The sequence below is a fragment of the Egretta garzetta genome, unplaced genomic scaffold, assembly GCF_000687185.1.
Source record: "Egretta garzetta isolate BGI_Z169 unplaced genomic scaffold, ASM68718v1 scaffold786, whole genome shotgun sequence".
Lineage (NCBI taxonomy): Eukaryota > Metazoa > Chordata > Aves > Pelecaniformes > Ardeidae > Egretta > Egretta garzetta.
This window is the reverse complement of record NW_009259991.1, coordinates 111506-130292: the sequence shown is the minus strand read 5'-3', so window position 1 is coordinate 130292 and position 18787 is coordinate 111506. Positions and strand designations below refer to the sequence as shown.

Sequence of the window (18787 nt, the reverse complement as noted above, 5' to 3'; positions counted from 1 at the left end):
TCGGGACCGGGACGGGGGAGACCTCCTATGCTAGGTGCTGCTCCTGCCTGGCAGGGATCTTGGGAAAGCTGTTGCCCTTCTTTCTGCTTTAGTTTTACCACTGGTAAAACGTTAAAACTCTGAAATGACAGTGGAGAGCAGCAAAGGGACAGAGCCACCCGGCTGCTGGCTGCCAGCCCGGGAAGCCCCTCCAGGCAGAGGTCTGGAGCAAAGGCACGGAAGCAGCCAGGAACTGCGCCGCCCCGCAGAGCAGCCACTGGCTCTTCCCTGAGGGCATGGCCCAGGACCCTTCAGCGCGCTCCCTCACCGGAACACGGGACCGGCGCAGCTATCCCTCGGGCGGTCGGCTGGTGAGAGCCCTCCTTCCGTGTCTGAAGCTGCGAGACAGCCCAGAGCCTGCCTGGCTCCCAGTCCCACCGGGTCCCTTCCCCGTCTCACGAGGACAGCTACACCACCAATGGGGACACGTGTCCCCATGGCTCAAGCCCTCGCCTGTCCAGTGTCCTGACAAGCCAAGCTCACATTCTGTGTAAAACATCTCTGCCATGGGTTTGAGGTCTACCCAAGCAGACCTGCAGGGTGGCACACACCTCTCGTGCCTGTGGGCCACTGTGGCCTTAGCTGGGAACATGGGGACAATGCGCCGTGTCCTCACCAACAACTTGCTCAACTTCAGGGAGAGGGGCAGATCTAACCCCGCCGTCTGTGCGTCAGAGAAGGAGCTGCGCACCCCCCGCTCTGCAGGCAATGACCTGGAAATGAGCTTACAGCAGCAACGCCCGCACAGAAGCATTTCGGATTTGCACCCAGGACGCCCCACGACGACGAGGCACGCGGCAGCGTGAGCTCTCTTTGGCAGCATGCTGATCTTGGAACAGTATTTCAAAAACGCATTGAAGAGGCTCCCCCCAGAAGGCCAGGAGAGCTCTGGCACCCCTTGCTGGGAGCAGGCTGCCTCCTGCCTGCTCACGCGCCCGCAGGGCAGCGGCATCCAACAGCCCCGGGACTCCTTCCACTCCCACCCCCTGCCTGGAGCAGAAGGTGCAAGCACCTGTGGGACGAGGATCTGCCAGAGGCGCTCAGTGAGAAAACAACCACGTCCCCACACTGTGCCCGGCAGGATCGGAGCCTTATTCCAAGACAAGAGGTTAAGAAACGCTGGAAGCGTGAAAAGCGTCTGGGCTGGCACCCGTGACCCAGACCCCAGCCTCTTAGGAAGGGTGCGACCCTCACTCAAGCTACAGACCGTCTCATCTCTCAATGAGAGTGAGGGGAGAAGACACACACTGGAGAGCTTCTGCCGAGAGAGGGAAGAGCCGCCCAAGAACAAGCCCAGCTTCTTCCTCTCTGAGGCCGAGTAAGGGACTTTGAACAGAGGGCAGCTAGGTGTGCCGCGGGGAAACCCTGCTGCGGACGGACTCCGGGACAGCCCTCCTCCCCAGCCACGGCTGGGGAGCTGGCAGGGCTCCGACGTCCTGCTCCGAGGACCTTCCAGGACCCCTGCTCGCCAGGGCTCCCCCAGGCTCCAGAGCAGCCCCACTACAGCCCGCCTGCAGCACGGTACCGGCCGCCTGGCGTCAGAGCAAAACACCCTTCCCAACAGCGAGGTGAGGCCCATGGGCACACACCTGCCCCGGCAAAATGTCCCTGAAGGCCACCGCCTCCAGGCAGGTCTGGAGGACTGGAACCCCATGCTGGAGGCAGGGCAGCACCCAGTGGCAGACCCTGTGCAGCCTGCCCGGCTCCCTGGTGGCCCGGTGGGAGAGGGACCCTTGGCCTGAGGGGGACTCGCTGGGTTTAGCTCCTACCTGCCACCAGCCTGGCAGCATGCGTGGCTCAAACTGAGGAGCGGGAGGCCGTACGGCTGCTCCGTGGCTTTCAGGAGAGCGTCCGGAGACGTGAACGTCGCCAAGGACCTTCTCCGGAGGCTGTGCAGCTGACGAACCCTGGGCTGAATGAGGGCGATCTGCTGCCACGTCCCAGGGAAGGGGGCACCACCATGGACGTGGGGAAGCAAAGCGACGTGCCACCCTGCCAGTGACTTCGGAGCCATGAACAGAGGCAGCTCCTGCAAGCCACGGGTTAGCACCGCATGAAGAAGCGTTCTGCAAGTGCTGTGGTGGAGGTGCAGATGCAGAAAGCTAGGGCTACCAAGCCGAAGCGAATTTGCCAAGACAGCTCAAGTACAAGCGGTATTTAAATGTGTAACATGTGAACCACGTCAAAAAAAGAAAAAGCTTTGCAGTGCGAGGGAAGAGGTGGCTGAGAACCTGCTGCCCGGGACGCTGAGCCAGCGAGGCTGCCAGGAGCCCGGAAGCCACACTGAGGGTCTCCGAGGTTCCCTCCTGGCTCAGCTCTGGATACTTCAGTAACCTTGTCGGTGCATTTATGAGTTCAAGCTCCTACCACAGCAGCTGGGACAAACCCTACGGATGTTAGGGGACGGACGCTAAAGCTCCTAGGGGGAAATATTGCTAAATTGGGGGTTATATTTTACATACTCCCTGTAAGCTCGTTGGTAATTTTTCCCTGGCCAGAGTAATTTTCCTTAGCCCGTAAGTTTGCCAAGTGTTGGAGGCAAGTCAAGGTTACTTCTTTCTTGAGTGACGAAGGACACAAGCATCCAAGCCTGCTGGTGCCCCCCAGACACCCAAACCTCAGGGTACTGAGGCTGAAGGGTAACGCGCACCAAGCTACACAGGGCTGGTACCATCCCATAAGTTTGGGGGCAGAGGAGGAATCCCCCCAAAGGCAGACAGCGGTGCAGCCTCCGGCCACACCGGCAACCCTGAGCCCCCACACCGCTCGGCTGAAGCATACTGCTCTGGCAGCTTCAGCAAGGATCTAGGGACCCAGAACAGACCGCGGGGATTTGGGAGAACCCTGGCAAAGACGACAGGTCTGGGCAGATACCTCATTTTTGCTCCTGGCAGCTGTTTTGCTGATCCACCTGAAAAACCACCCGTGGTTGCTATCACAATCTAAGAACACGGCGCAAGCTGAAGATGTGCGGGACAAATCCTCCCCTTAGTGGGTAAGGGAGAACATCAACAGTGCCATAGGGTGCCTGAGAAGGGAAGAGCTCAGCTGAAGATGAGTAACTCTCGGCATAAAAAGGCACGAGGCAGAACAAGGAGTGAATTTGGGAAGGGCTCTGAACAGAAGAGTGCGAACGAACAGCAGCCCCTGCGCAGGAGCAGGGAGGGAGCCAGAGGGGAGCACAGCCATGGCATGGAGGGCGTCACAAGCTGAGTGGGCGGCAGGGCATGGGCTGCTGCGAGGGAACGCCAGCGCCCGCTGCTCCAGCTGCCAGGACGCGCGCTGACGGAACTCTGCGGCGACGGGCAGGGACATGCGTGCTGCTGCGCACAGGTCAGCTGCAGTTCGCCTTCCAGCTGACTCACAAACTTTAAGTTTCCAGTTCTGTCATCTGCTCTCTTACTAAAGTCTTGGCAAATGCACTTCCCGGTGTCACCGAGGAGCCCGTGCAGGACCGCAGACCAAGGCCATGGGAGTGAAGCCGTAACACAGGGTGGACCCGGGTGGCCCCACGCTGGGAGGGCAGCTACGCAAGGCCGGGCACAGCCCCGCGCCCAGGCAGTGCCGCAGGTCCCGGCAGTGGCTCCAAGGCCCGGAGGAATATGCAGTTCACGCCACCAGCCTGCAAAGCTTAGCGTGGGGTGCCTGTGCTACCTCCTGCCCGCTGCGGGGAACGAGCTTCCTGGCAGAAAGACAAACTCCCATCCCACAGCAAACAGGCAACCGTGATGCATCCCGCAGCCTGGGGTGCTCCTGGAGGCACCTCCAGGTCCCTGAAGGAAGATGGAGAAAGGGGTAGCAGCAGTAAGGAAATCAGGTGGAACAACTCTGCGAGCCCTGCAAGCTCCCACTGGCCCGAGAAACTCCCACCCATGCCCTGCAGGCAAGGGACAGGCAGCTGCCAGTTGGGAGCAGGATGGAAGTCAAGGCCCCGAGGAGCAGGGCTCCCAAACCCATCCAGCCTGCTCACCCAGCGACGGGTGCGGGCAGGACACAGGAGAGCAGAGCCTGGGCCAGTAGGCAAGCAAGAGCTTTCCTTGGGGATCCCAAGTGTCTGCTTCCACAAGCCGCCGGGAATGCCCAGGGGACAGACCTGGTGTCCCCAGGGGAGCACGCGGAACTCCCGGGGCTGGCTCCGGCCATGCCAGAGGAGCGGGCAGATGCCAACAGGGTACTCAGGGTCACGGACCTGGTGAGCACGCCTGGTGCGCCTGTGAGTGCTGGTGGGAAACCCTGACTGCAGCTGAGTTGCTCCCACGGCTCCTTCCCCTCCGCCTGGATGGGGACAGTGTCCTCTGAGGCACCAGGCACGGCTGAGGAATAAAAGCAGAAAATCCCCAAACTCCCAAAGACAGAAACGGAACCAGGGCCTTTGGCTGGTTCAGGAGCAGTTTCATAAAGAAGGCCAGGCACCATGCAAGAGCCCCTCACACGGCACTGCTGCCGCAGAGCCCTGCCCACTGGGAACGTGCCACAGGCACAAAGGCTTGGAAACCAGCCGCCACCTCGCACCAGGGGAACGTCCTCCAGACAGAGGGGTAACAAAGTCACCAGGGGCCTCTGGGGTCTCTCCTCCACCAGTCATTGCAATGGACTGTCAGGAGACGAGACAAGCCATGGCCACTTCCAAAGAAGTTAGTTTGGCTCAACTTGTAGCACCAAACTACTTCCAGAAAGGCATCCCCAGACCTAGGATGAGAGCCAGGGCTGGAACCCAGCTCCTGCCTGCCCCAAGCCACCTGGTATGGGGACCACTGTGCCCTTTTCCAGAAGACAAGCGCCTTCTTCACCGACAGCTCTGTCCCTGCCCACGTGAGCCAGGAGGCCAGGCACCGAGCAGAGCATCCTCCTCCCCACCATCCCTCTGGGCACAAGGCACAAAGCTGTGACGGGAAGCAGACCTCAACCGAGCAACTGGCAGAAGTGGGTGGGGGGTGCTGTTGCCAACAGCCCAGGGAAGGGAACGCTGTTGCCCACAGCCCTCGGAAAGGCAGCTGGCCAGGAGGAAGGGAACACTGCCTGAGATGCGGTAGCTGCCGGGAAGGGACAGAGCGGTGCTGCCACCACACAGCAGCAGCCTCTGCCAGCTGCTGCAGGCAACACCTCAACACCCAAACCCAGGCCCCGCAAGGACAGAGCAGTGCCCAGGCTCCCAGGCTCCTCCTGGCCCCGGGCTCAAGATGCAAGTGCTAGTCCCACTGCTCCCACAAGCGGTACTGAGCAGATAGAGATCCTCCTGTCCTAGCGTGCGTCTCACCTGCATATACCCATACCTGGCTGCGACACAAGGCAAACAAAACCTCCTAGCTGTATTCTTTGTCTGGATTCTTTCCATCTCATCTCCATGTTAAATCCTGTGGTCCCCAACCCTTCCTTGAGATCCTGTTCCCTGTGCCAGGTCCTGCCCTCTCACTTAGGAAGGGAAGTAAGAAACCTTGGCGAGAGCCCCATGCCCGCAGGTAGGAAAGGACAGAACAGGGCAGCACTCTGCCAAGGCCTCGTCACCCTCTTGTTTGCCCTTCCTGACAGCGCAGCCTGCCCGCCTCCTCCCCGTGCTGGCCGCAGGGTGTCCCAGCGCCAGGAGCAGAGGACACCTCCCAGGAGCGAGGCCACCATCGCCAGCCCCAGGAGAGGCTCTGGCACTGCTGCAGCCCAGCCCTGGCGAGCAGTGTCCAGCAGGACCCCGAGCTGCCTTCACAGCTCTCTCCCGCATTAGGGACAGCTCCCACCGGGAAGCGTAGCCTCTGGCGTGACGCCACTGCCGCCGCACACTCCTGAGCGGCCACCCCGGGCTCTCAGGCGTCCCTGCTGCAGGACCCGCCTGGTCGCTGTGCCTGCCGTCGGGCATGCGTCCTCCCACACAGCAGCGGGCCCGCGGGTGCCAGAGTGTGGGCTGCGCTGCCCTGGCCCGTGGTGGAAGCGTCAGGAATTGGTGAGCCCCTCTTTCTCAATACCAGCTGCATCTCCTCGGAGGACAGCGGGAAGCAGTTCCTCATTCCCGAGCCCAGGCGAGGACGGGGAAATACGCCGCAGCATTCTACGGCCGCTCACCAGTTGCATTACTTCATGCCCTATTTTTAGGAGAAGCGCTCTCTGCAATGAAGAGAGTACAGCACGGCAAGGGTTACCGCAGCAGGTCACTGGGAACCAGGAGTTTGTGGCTGAGCCACGGAAGACCCAGGGAGCAGAAATTAACTTTGATCCTTGCTGGGGTGTCCAGGTTTACTGAGTGCAGGAGGGAGACAGCGTCAGACAGGCGCAGAGAACGTATGGGGGAGGCAGGACGGGGGGAGGAAGCTCCAGAAGGACAAGCCCTACCATTTTTGTGGCCACTGCTACAACCCAGGCAATCAACACGTATTTCTTCCCTAGACAGGCCTTGCAGTTAGCTGCAATTTCCCACGCGCTGCGTGCTGCGCTCCTCCCCTTCAGCAGCTCCTGTTTCCCACCAGGACTGCCCAGGCCCCTCTGGCAAAGCCCCAGCTGCACGGCAGGGTCCTGGAAGTCAAGGTCCTGCCTCCATGCCAAGGGGCCAGCGCTCACCTCCACACAGCCGCGGCTGCAGACTGTGCTGAAGGGTCCTCTGCAGGAAGGAACGGCAGGAGGGAGGTTTCGGAGCAAGAACCTCTAACACAGCTCAGACACTGTTAGGAACCTCTTCCAGTGTCCAAACTTTGCTCCCCCGTGGCCACTCTGAAGTCTGCCCCATCCATTCTAGCACCTTCTCCTCTTACAAAGGTCCCTCCTTTCACAGCTGGGTATTTTAGGGTTGGACCACTTCAGCCTTCACTTCCCTGAGCTCAACAAGACGAGTGCTCAGCTTCCTCTCGCCTCAGGGTCTCGCTCCCTCCCGCTCAGGTTTCGCTGTGCCTACACCAGTTTCAGGGCGTACTTACAGGAGCGACTGGAGTCAGACTGCAGAGCCTCGTAGCCCCCCACCCCTCACACTGGGGACGTGGTGTTATCTTCACTGCAAACATGCTGCCAGCATAGCAAGCGCTATTAGCGCGCAGTTGTCAGGACCCTTTCCTCATATCTGGACACTGAAGGAAACATTAACCAAGCGTTCAGCTCCTCCCGAGGAACGCTGCCCTTGGCCATCTCCCACCCTGCTCCCCCTTGCAGCACAGACTGCCTCTGCTCCCCAGCCACTCCTGACTCTACAATTTGTCTGCCAATAAAGTCCTCGAGTTACCGGATACACTCAAATCTGCGTTCTCCCTGGACTTCGCTCTCCACCTCGGATGCCTCCTGTAAAACTTCTCGAAAAGCGCCCACCTCCAGACGTGCTGCAAGGGATGACATGGCTGTAGCTGGTTTGCAAGCAGCGGTGCTCCCTCTGATCGCATCCCAGGCTCACTGGACAGACACAAGCCCTGACCAGAAAGCCATGTGGCTTCATCAGAGTGCTCGAGCTGCCGGCAGGGTTCAGCCTCTTCGCCTGCAGACAGAGCCTTCGTCTGAACATGCTGGCGTCTGCGTGGCCCTGAGCACCAGGCAGCTGGCACAGGCTCTGCAAAAATCTGTACGCACCTATGCACAGCCCAGCTCTGGAATCTGATACAGTCAGGTATAAGCTTCATGTCGGTGCTTAAAAATTATGTCAGGGCCCAAGCAGCGGCTGCAGACAGTACCCAGGCTTGGCGGGGAACAACCCCCCCTGCGGTGGTGCTGAGAGGCTCAGATACTCTAAGGTTCAAAGCCGACCCCCTATGAAAAAAGCATCAGCCTGGCAGAATTAATTTTGCTAAACTGAACTTCCTTCAGTTCGAGGCGCGTCTCTGCGCCCTTAGTGACTCTTTTCCTCAAGACCCATTTCAGCCCTGCGCGCCGCTGAGGCACCCAGGGGCTCACGGCTGCTCTGGCTGCGTCGCCTCCCCCCTTCCACAAACCCAGCTGCTACGCTTGCTGTGCCTGGGCCCAACAGCACCGCGCCAGACAGACAGACAGAATTCCTGAAGCCTTGGCTACAGATCCTGCCATTTCCTGCGCCACGTGCTTCAGAGCTGGGATCTGCTGGCCCTGAGGAGCAGCAGAGCCCGGTATCTCACCTGCCTCATCCGAGAGCCAGCTCAGATCTGGGGGGGTGCTGGGAACCACAGCGAAGCCCGAGCGCAATTAAGCAGCTGCCCAGACGATCTCGGTCACAGCCCCTCACCATGGCAGCCTGCTTTGGTTTCTGACCTGCTCCTCCTGCACCAGTCCTGCTCCTCCTGAGTCCCAGAGCAAAAACCTCCGACTTCACCACCCTCCCAGCACTGAGACCTCGGCAGTCCCTGCCAGGCTAACGCTGTGCCAGAAGAACAGCACAGAGCCCTTCCTCTAGCGGAGGGGAGGAGCTGCTGCTCCTGCTCCTCCTCCTCCTCCTCCTCCTCCTCCATGCTCCTCTTTCAGTTTGCCACTGGATTCGCCCCTCCACAAACACATCCCCCAGGAAGCCCACCTGCACGTGCACGCAAACCATCAGCTTCCCGCTTCCAGGGGGAGCAGGACCGGGGGCAGCTGTGCCCACCCAGGCTCTCCTGCCCGGCTCGGGCCTCTTCCAGAGCCCTTCTGCTCTGCCCAGGAGCTCCCCTGCAGAGGGCTCAGGGCTCTGCCACCACTGCCTGTAGAAGCACACCACGATCTTTGGAGAACATGAGCCAGACCCGATGGTTTAGACACGAAGCCTGACCTCAGGGTGAGCATCAAGCTGTTCTGGGCTACGGACAGAAGCTCCCGGGCAAAACCACTCTGCTCTTTCCAAACGCTACTCCCTGGCTGCACTGCGAGTCGAAAGCAAGGCTGAATGTGCTGTGTAGTGAGGGACTCAAGGGGTGTGGGGAAGCAGAAGGGGTCCCTGGCTTTCCCTGTTCCCATTTCCCACCTGGTTGATGTGAACAGAAGGGATGGAGGCTGCAGAGACAGACGAATGGCTGGGTGAATTGGGCAGGGACTTGCAGGGACCGATGGAAAGCTGCTGTTTCTTCCGTAGAGCCACCACCTTCTGAGCCACTGGAAGAAGGGAGAAAGAGAGAGGGTCAGAGTCCAGACAGCAACTTTCTCCACCCACAGATCTCTGGAAGGCTTCAGTGAGACCCAAACCCTTCCTCTGACTGATGCCAGCCTCTGGGGCTCAAACTGCACCCCCCTGTATTAACAGGGAGGATTCTGCAGAACACCCGACCTCGCGATCCCCATTGCCTGCCGCTGCTGTGCAGCCCAGCTGCAAGGGACAGCGCTGGCCCGTGGCTGTGCCAGCAGGCTCCCCATGCTGGTCATGCTGTGTCCCCGAAGGCCAGCCTCTCTCTTGGGTCTCACCCAGAGCAGTGACTTGATGTGGGCACCAAGGAGTCACCCAGAGCCCTGGGCTGCTGCAGAAGGATCCCTGGGCAGCCAGAGTCACTTCTCGGTCACCCCCTCACAGCAGCGACAGGAGCCAGTTACCGAACTGAATAGCCTGGGCAACGCCACCTCCATCAGCCTGGGCACTTGTGACCCTCACTGTCTCCAGATGTTCAAAAAACTAACATGAGGAACAGCTCTCTCCATTCCTGCGACCTCACTGCCTGATGCCAACAGCCCAGAATTGCATTTCAACCTTCCCGATCTCCTACCTTTTCTGGAAATAAGAGCATGACCACAAACAAGCTGGGCTGTTGGGGCACTCAGGGGAACACATCGCCATTCCTCGTTTTCTCTTGCACATGGGACAGGTACCCCCACCGCCACAGAGGAGGAACCCTTCAGATGAACGTGGCTGAAGGCATTGGGAACATCGCACGTCCAATCCAGCACGCCTCATATCTGCACCCTTGCAATAAGGGAGCTGCCACGTTCTCCTCCCAGGAGGACAGAAGATGCGGCACCATCCACGTGGTGTGACTGAGCCCATTTGGAAAAGCCAGATGCCAACAGCAACTGCAAAATCCTGCCACCTCCCAGCCACAGTGCTGTGTCCCGTACAGAGACGGACGAAGGACTCTCGGGCCACCACTACTACCTGCTCATCTGATGGAGCTGGGAGCCTCTGCAGACTCCCAAGCTAAATGTTAGTCCTATAAAGAGCAGGAACACCTCCTACACCCACCAAACAGACCATATCAATCTGCTGGTTTTCCTGCTCATGGCCAGCTTCATCCACCGTTCCCTGCGTAAACCATCTCTCTCCAAGCGCTGCCCAGGCAGGCTGCGAGCTGAGGCACCTCACCTCTGCAGCACCCCTGGACTCCACGTGTTGGCTGCCCAGGAAAGGCAATGCGAGAGGCCCGCAACGCCGCAGGGGTGGGATCTGTCCTCTGCTGACCCCCCCAGGACCCCGCCGGCTCGGGTACACAACGGCTTTAACCTAGGCAGGCCAAAACACGGCCCGGCTGACACCGCATGGTGTTCAGCTGTGTCCACGGAGGAGACAGCCTGGGAGGAGAGGTGGAGATGGGGCAGGTCCGACAGGGGAGATTCAAACGCCCGCATCAGAGGAGCATTAGGGAAGGAAGGACTCGGAAATTGCCCAGTGGAGAACGAGACGGGCAAGATCTGTTCTGCCACGCAAGCCTGCGGGGCTCGTTCTTTGTGCTGCCCAAGCGATAACGAAAACTGCCCGGCCAGACCCCGGAGCAGGCAGCTTCCCCAGCTCCGTGGAAGCCCTGACTTGAGGAGACCAGCGCCCGCGTACAGCAGCGAGAGCCTTCCCAGTGGCACCAGCCACGTCCCCGCATCCCGAGTCCATCAGCGCACAGCAAAACTCCCAGGCCAGGCCACGCCGCAGTTCGGAAGCGTTTTCAGGGACGCCACGACAGGCAGCCAGCCACTTCACACGCGACACCTGAGCACCCACAGCAGAAGCCAGGCAGTCCCAGGAGCCTTACGCGGAGTGCAGTCCCAACCAGGTGGGCCGTGGCAGGGAAGGGAAGTGCTGCATGACCACGGGGAAAGCCTGTTCACCTTCCAGGGCACGGGACTCTATGCTGTTCAGGACAGCTTGCCAGGGCTTCACTGGAGAAGGCGGATTCAAGGCAGGAGGTTTCTCCGTACCCAGAACACAGGTAGGTCCAATTTTGCAGGAGGCAGCAAGGCGAGAATGGTCTCTTGAGACAGGGAGGTTAAGACGACCACCAGTGGGAAAAAGAGAGAGACCAGGGAAGGTGGCAAAGGCTCTGCCTTGTCACCACACAGTAGTGGCAACACAGGAATTAATCGTGAGGCCAGCGAGACCACACTGGTGGTGATAAAATCTCACCCACCCTTAACTGAGGCATCTTGAGGTGGCCTTCGCATTTCTGCTTGCCAGGCAGAGGTGCCCCCACTTCTTCCAGACTCCTCCACATCAGCCAGACTTCGTCAAGGACCATTTCTGTCACCCTCTAAGCCAGCGCCTGGGATCATTTGCTTATCGCGGTTTCTTTGGTGGCTACAGGCAGCTCTGTGATGTGCAACCAACGGACCCTTCCCTGGCCCCAGAACCTCTGTCCAGACACACTGCTTGGCACTTGTTTGCCCAGTGTCACGTACGGTGCTCCTGTGCACACCAGTGCCTGAGCACCACATGGTGCTTTAAAGCACACCATGGCACGTTCTGGAGAAATTCCTCTGCGGACATGGCCAGGAACGGTCAGTCTGGGAAGAGAACCTGGACAGAGAGGAGGTGTGTGTGAAGGTCCCCGGTGATGGGCTAAGGACCTTACAAAAAACACCCTGGAGTGTTTCTGGCACCTTTACACTTGCGGGGCCTTGCACGCTCCCCTGTGCACAAACTCTTGGCCTCTCCGTTGAAATGCTCCTGCCCAACCATTCCACAGAAGCATCACTGGCTGTCCTGGAAGACACGGCAATGCACATCTGTCCCGCTCAAAGCGCAGAAACCCAAATGACTCCTTAGGGCAGGAGAGCCAGAACCACCCTTGGGCTTTCAAGCTGAAGTCCAAGTCTGCAGCGCTGCAGCTGAAGAGGAACGGTGGGGAGCAGCAATGCCACCGGCTTGCCAGCAGCAGGTTCTGACGGGCCAGAGAGGAGGCTGCCTCGCACCGCTGCCTGTCCTCGCTGATGCTCAGGGCCAGCGAGAGGACAGGAACGCTCACCCTGGGCTTTCCGCAGGGGTGACACTAGAGAAGCCACCACAGCACCGGGCAGCCTGGCTGCTGTCCCTTCTGTGCCGTTCCAGGATCGGGCCTGGGTCACTCTTCAGGAACAACGCCAAGGCCATCGCTGCCAAGGCGCTCTTGACAATTTGCTCTCTCACCTTTGCTTGGTACAGAAATGATCTTAAAATGAAGCCCAAGAGCTGAGGCACCTCCACACCGATGGCTTCTTGCTATTGTCCTGGCATCCTCTAAACTCTCAATTTCCGCACACAGGAGCTCCATGAAGGCAATTTTGAGAAGAAAGCTCTTCAACGGTGCCTCTCCAGAGGGCGAGCTCAGACCAGCCTCCCACCTCACCGGGAGCTCTGCTGTGAGCGAGGGGACCAGACACACCCCTGGGGGCAGGCTCACCCCCGCGAGGTTCCGACACTGCAGCTGGTGCCTGGCAGGCAGTGCACGCCGCAGCACACAGCCCAGCCTGTGTCACTCTTCCCACCTGCGCTACGGGCGCCTCCCAAGATCTGAAGCCACAGGCAAAGCATCCCGTCTCTTCACAGAAGCAGTAACTGTGACATCTGGTGCTGGAATCCACTTGGGAAGGATGAGAGGAGCACAGCTCCCACACAGCATTTCCAGGGGGACTTCTGCCAGACAGCACAGCAAGGAGAAAGCCACCCCTTTTCTGCGTGCCATGCATCCTTCAGAAGCCTGACTGCCTGGACAAAGCCTTCGCACTCCAGAAGGTTCAGCACAAGCACAGCGGCACGCTCGGTAACATGGATCCCCGCACAACACAACCACAAACTGCACTTCAGCCCAAACACCCGGGAACTGCTCCCGTCGTGGAGGAAAGGTCCCTGCTGCCCCTGCCCGAGCAGCAAGGAGGGCACCACGACAGCTGGAGCCACCCAGTTCCTGGAGAACCTCTGAACAGCAGGTTAACATGGATGTCCCAGGCTCTCCTTGGAGCTGCCCCCGGGCTCGGCAGCATCACGTGCAGACTGTGGGGCGTTTGCAGAGGCAGCAGACTGGGAAGGAAGCGTGCCAGTCTCAGCCTCCGACTGAATACCCAGAGGTAGGATGGTCGCTCCCTACGCTGTCACATAATGTCACTGTCATGCTGTCCAAAAAGGCCAGCGATTGCTTGTTGTTAGACAAGGCAGCGGCACAGAGGGCTCCCTGGGAACAGAGGTGTGGCATACGCCCTGCACCCCACAGACAAGCAGGTAAACCTTTGCGGGGAAAGCAAAGCCCACCGCTTAGAGAAGCCTTCCTGCTTCTGCCGTGGAACATCGACATCCTCCCCGCCTGCATGGGGCAGGTCTGCCATGATCCGGGCTGAGCAACTTGTGTTGGCGAAACCATGTAAAGACGACAACTGGCCAGTAAGAGGATCGCCACGTGGGGCAAGCTCCTCACGCTGTCCACGACTGCCAGCACTCTGCCAGATCCCAACCCAGACGCGCCAAGACCCACCGGCGCTCATTAGGAAAAGCTGCTCGCCCACTCCGAAAACACCTCATCCCGTCACATCAGCGTCATCTGAAACTCGATCCTGGAACTCCCTGCAGAGTTCTCAGACGCCAGGGATGCCTGGGGCCATGTTGGGCTCAGGTCTGCTCAGCCAGCGCCTCCTGCCCTGTTCCCTCCCTCCCCGCGGATGGGCTCAGGAACATCCATGTGGTCCTGCAGCTGAGCGGGCAGGAGAGAGTGCTGAGCACCTGAGATTTACTCCAGATCTCCTATGAGGCTGCGGGTCCCTCTGCTCCATTTGCACCTCCCAGTTATCACACCGCTTCCTCCAGAGCTCCCAGCAGCACTCTCAGCAAGGACACCGACACCAGCGTGCGACGCCGCACGGCAGGCAGAGGCAGCCTTCCGCAGGGAACATGGCATGGCATAGGGGGCCGCAGCGACGCGGGCAGCTCCTGCTTGCACAGACTCAGAGGCCAGCAGGATCTCTCCATGTTCCAGGGTGACCTTTGCATGCTGCCAGCCGTTACACCTCACCCAGCCTACGCTGCACCAGTCCCCTCCGCCAGGGCACTTGGTCTGGGCTTGGAGAAAGCACAAGAGATGCAGAATACAGCACTGCCTATGCATTTTTTCCAGCAGTTAATGAAAAGAGGGCTGTTATTAAAAAAAGCAAGGATTCTCTAAAATTTGAATTTGACTGGCATTGGCTTCCAGCGTAACTCTGCCTGCAGGGTCTTGGTACCTGTGATTTCCTCCCCATGTAGGCAGGTATGTAGGTACCCTTACACTGTAATCAAGTCACCTCTCGGTTGTCTTTTCCATTCATTCAGTGGATAATTTCTTCCAGTGCCTCACTGTCAGGTATTTTAGGTATTTTTTCCAGCTTTTGGTTAGTTTTTGTAGCTTTTTTTTTTTTAATCTTTTCAGTTCCTCTGTGTCCTTTTGAAGGGCTGACAGCCACGCTTGACAACACTCTGGCAGCGGTCCTTCTGCTGCCCTGGATGGAGGCGAGAATCTGGACTGCCACTCGGTGCTCCCCTGCTTACTCGCCCAGGGACTGGACCAGCCCTCCCCGCAGGGCAGCCCAGCAGGAGCCGTGGCCCAGGCTGACCTCGGGTTTGTATGAACAGCCGCCAGCTACCACGCTCCATGGGCTTTTCTGGATTTCCGCAGCTTCACTGCTCACGTGGGCAAACCCGCTCCCTTGCCTCCCTCCCGACCCCATGTACAGGCGTCAATAAGCCCAGACAAGACGGAGCACGGCACTTCGCAGGCGCTCGCTCCCGTGCCTGCAAGCAGCAGCGCAGGGTCCACCGCCGAGCTTGCTGAGCAGCTCTGGCGCTAGAAGTGCCTCCCGGCCTCACGTGAGAGCTTGCGTCCCACACACATCACTGCTTAGAGATGCGCTGCCCACGCTCCCTGGTCAACAAACAATAGCACCAGAGCACAATTAATTCCATCTTGAGAAGCAGCCTAATGAACCACAGCAGCTCATCCTGCAGCGCCTGCCTCAGCCCCCTCCCAAACCCAGCAGCTATTCCTCACCGTACTGTCCGTCGGGGAAGGGACTCAGCAGAACCAGTCTGAGGGAACAAGCTGACCCAATCTGGTGGCACACGGTGCCAGACACTTCCCAGCAGCCAGAACCAGCCGGGCACACAGCCCCCCTCCTCTTGCTCTGCAAACCGCGGAGCTGCTCTAGCAGATCCTCCCCCTCCAGTGTTCGCCGCCCTCCACTATTCCCAGCTTCCTTCCCACCTTTTCCCCCTTACTCATGAGGAGGAGGAAGGAGGGGAGGCTCGCAAGCAGCCTGCCTGGCAGGGTTGCCCCAGTTTCCCCAGGAATACCAAACCAGTGCAGAGGCTGCTGGATGCCGAGGGGTCCCCTGCCAGGGGCCAGGGGGGACGGTTTGAGAGGTCGCCCTCTGGGCTGGCTTCTCAGGCCGTCTGGGAGGTGGCCCAGTAGCAGGGAAGGGGAACGTCTCTACATGCTTCCAAGTAAGCAAAGCAGCATGGTGGCCATGATCCTCAGCCCCGCAACAGGAGGTTGCTGGAAGGCTGCAGACTTACGCAGGGGATAGAGGATCACCAGCCCCGGCTCCGAGGACGAAGGAGGCACCTGAGGCTGATGACAGGCTCAGTCCTGGGCCTTGCCCAGTGCTGCAATGAGCCAAACTGCATTTTTGCCTCCAGGCAGTCCTGCTGCACTATTACTTCCCAACTTTCTTCCACGCACCTCTTCCCCTCGCAAACACTAACAGCACAGCTCTCCTGTCCTGCCCAGCTGCCCGGCTCTGCACAGACCCCTCCCCGCGCACCGAGCGCAGATCCCAGCCGCACCACAGACGACGAGGCAGAGAAAGGGGGCAGGGCAATACACAATCCCATACCAGGGCTGGGGCCCCGTTTATCTGAGCAGACTGCAAGCTCCTAGGAGGTGGCGTAGGATCCCTCTTCCACCCACAGCATCCCCGTCACACAGACCCCTCTCCACGTCAAAGCAGAAATACTCTTCCACGTGCTGTCCCCATGCAAAGAGCTGCCCCATCTGGCCGTTCCCATGCTGTTCCCCTGTCTCCAACACCCAAAGGTTCCACTGTGCTTCCTCCACCAAAGGCAACCTAAACCCCCTCCGCAGCCTCACGCGTCCCGCACAGGCTCACACGCCGCTGCGCTGTGCAGTACCGCCACGGGGGTGCGACCCCCCCCCCGCAGCCTCCCTGCCCTCTGGAGCGAGCGGCTCCAGCGCACAACCCCCGCGAGAAGAGGCAGGAGAAGGGTGAGCCCGGCCCCGCTCCGCCGTCCCTCGGGCGCGTCCACACGCAGTTCACCTACGGACAACAGGCAGAGGATCCCTCCACACGCACAGCGCGTCCTGCCCCCGGGCCCGGCCCGCGCGTGTGAAGCAATGGCACCACACTCCCTTGGCATCATGGCAGCTTGCTGTTCCAACCACGGGCTGGCGGTGTAGGCAGTGTCAGCCCCTCTCCAGGACAGCACCGCGGCCCCCTCTCGCCCCCACACCCTCCGCCAGCTGCCGTTACCATCCTGGAAGACTCTCTCCACATTCAGTCCGTAGGTGGCACAGGTCTCATAGTACGTGCAGCGCTTCAAATCGTTGGAAAGCTTCCGCGCCCGAGAATCGTCAATGACCCGGGGGTTTGTGGCGCTGATGGCATCTGGAAACCAAGGGGAGAGGAGGTTAAAAAGCCAGCACCTCCATCCTATCCATCCACAGGTGCCGGGGCACACTCCTGACCTCCCCCCCTCCCTCCCTTCACACACTGAGACCCATCACTGTAGTACATCCCCCGTCCTAGGAAAGCCTTACATTGCAGTCCCACGCTGGTAGGAAAATGGATTCGTTAAGTGAACCTTACTCAGCTCCCCTAACCATCCAGCCACCGATGGTTCTGAGGACAGAGGGCAGAAACCAGTGGGCGGTGTGGCTGGCAAGGCAGCTGGGATGTTGGGAATAGGACACACCACCACGATCTCGCACAACCATGTCGTGAGCAATGCGGCTGCCAGAGACAACACCAGGAAACCAACGCTTGATCCCTATCCCAGATGGCTGCTAAGAGCTCACACGTTTTGGAAAAACTACCTTCCCCAGAGGACTCCAATTCCTTGAAGGCATGCCAGGGACATGCCGGGGCTGTAAATGAACCCTCTCAGGGGTTGTCGAAGGAGCACTGGGACTCGCATTATAAAGAAGCCCCCCTCGAACTCTCCAGGGGCTGCTCAGCGTGACTGTACCAAGGCTGGGACCTCACCTGGCTCGAAGTCTGGGACAGCAACGATCACCGCCCCCTCTGCCATACCACTCCCCTGCCCTGCGCCTCCTCAGCCCAGTCCTGAACCAAGGCCACTCAGTTGTAACATTAATTCTGCAACCTTTAATTACCAAAGATTTAACAACTTTGTTCTACACTTCATCTGGGGTCCAGAGCAGGCACCCCCACAACTCCCCTCCCGCTGCCACCGCCCGTCCTCCCTGCCTCAGCCTTCCCTCTTCGCCAGAACAGGTCGCACTGACCCGGAACTGGATCCTGCCAAGACCTTTTTCCCTCGCATCCTCCATCCCCTGCTCCCACTCTCTGCTGTGACCCTTGCATCCAGACAGCCCCAGCCACTGCAGCCCCAGGCTCCCTCCTGACTGTGCTCTACCCTCTGCAGGCAGGACGGAGGCTCGTTTTGGAAGAGCTGAGCTCGGACATAGAATCATCACAGAATCACAAAATGTTTTGGGTGGGAAGGGACCCCTAGAGGTCACCCAGCCCAACCCCCCTGCAGGAGCAGGGACACCTTGAACCACATCAGGTTGCCCACAGCCCCGGCCAACCTGGCCTGGAATGGTCCCAGGGATGGGGCCTCCACACCCTCTCGGGGCAACCCCTACCAGGGTTTCACCACTCTCACTGGAATTTCTTCCTTAGATCCAGTCTAAACCTACCCTGCTTCAGTTTAAAGCCATCCCCCCTTGTCCTGGCCCAGCTGGCCCTACTATAAAGCTTGTCCCCCCCTTTCCTCTGGGCCCCCTTGAAGCCCTGACCGGCCGCACTCAGCTCTGCCCGCAGCCTTCTCTTCTCCAGGCTGAACACCCCCAACTCTCCCAGCCTGGCCTCAGAGCAGAGGGGCTCCAGCCCTCGGAGCATTTTTGGAGCCCTCCTCTGGCCCTGCTCCAACAGCACCTGCAGCAATGCCCTCGTCACTGCCCATCCCTGCCCCCTGGGCGCCCACAGCGAGACTTCCCAAGGCCAGGCTGCCTCCGACCAAGGCTGCGCAAGGCAGGAATCCCAGTCGAGGGTGCCCTCTCTCCCGGCAGCCCCTCTCTGTCGCAGGCTCCCTGCCCAGACACGCCTGGGGTGCCCAGCTGGGGCTGCAGGCACCGCATCTCCTGTCCCCACTGGCAGCTTCAGCTGTGGTTTCGTGACAGTTCCCTTACTGCCTCCGTCCCAGCTGGCTCCAGTTCCCAGCCCCGTGGGGCAGCAGAGGGGGAGAGCAGTCCTGGGCTGCTGCTGCTCTTCCCCACACGTGTGTGTGCTGGCAGCACCTCGGGGAGGTGGTGCTCCACCGCTCAGGCCTCTTCTCGGGGGGCTGGCAGCGCGCTGCAACCCCCCCAAGCCCTCCCCGCTGCAGCTTGTCCCAGAGGCGAAGGGCAACGCACCTGCAGAAAACCCTCCCACACCCCGGACCCGTCTCCTGCCTGTG

At 59.9% G+C, this 18787-nt stretch overlaps 1 protein-coding gene across 1 annotated transcript in view; it reads right to left on the bottom strand.

Annotated features, from left to right (window-relative positions):
• Window positions 1-18787, bottom strand: part of LOC104127869 (arf-GAP with GTPase, ANK repeat and PH domain-containing protein 3) — a 135008-nt gene that overhangs the window by 87333 nt on the left and 28888 nt on the right. The window contains exons 8-9 of the mRNA XM_009640575.1: window positions 16618-16752; window positions 8906-9033 (exon numbers count right to left, since the gene is read on the bottom strand). Coding sequence (XP_009638870.1) covers window positions 8906-9033; window positions 16618-16752 — 263 coding nt within the window. The remainder of the gene's footprint in view (window positions 1-8905; window positions 9034-16617; window positions 16753-18787) is intronic.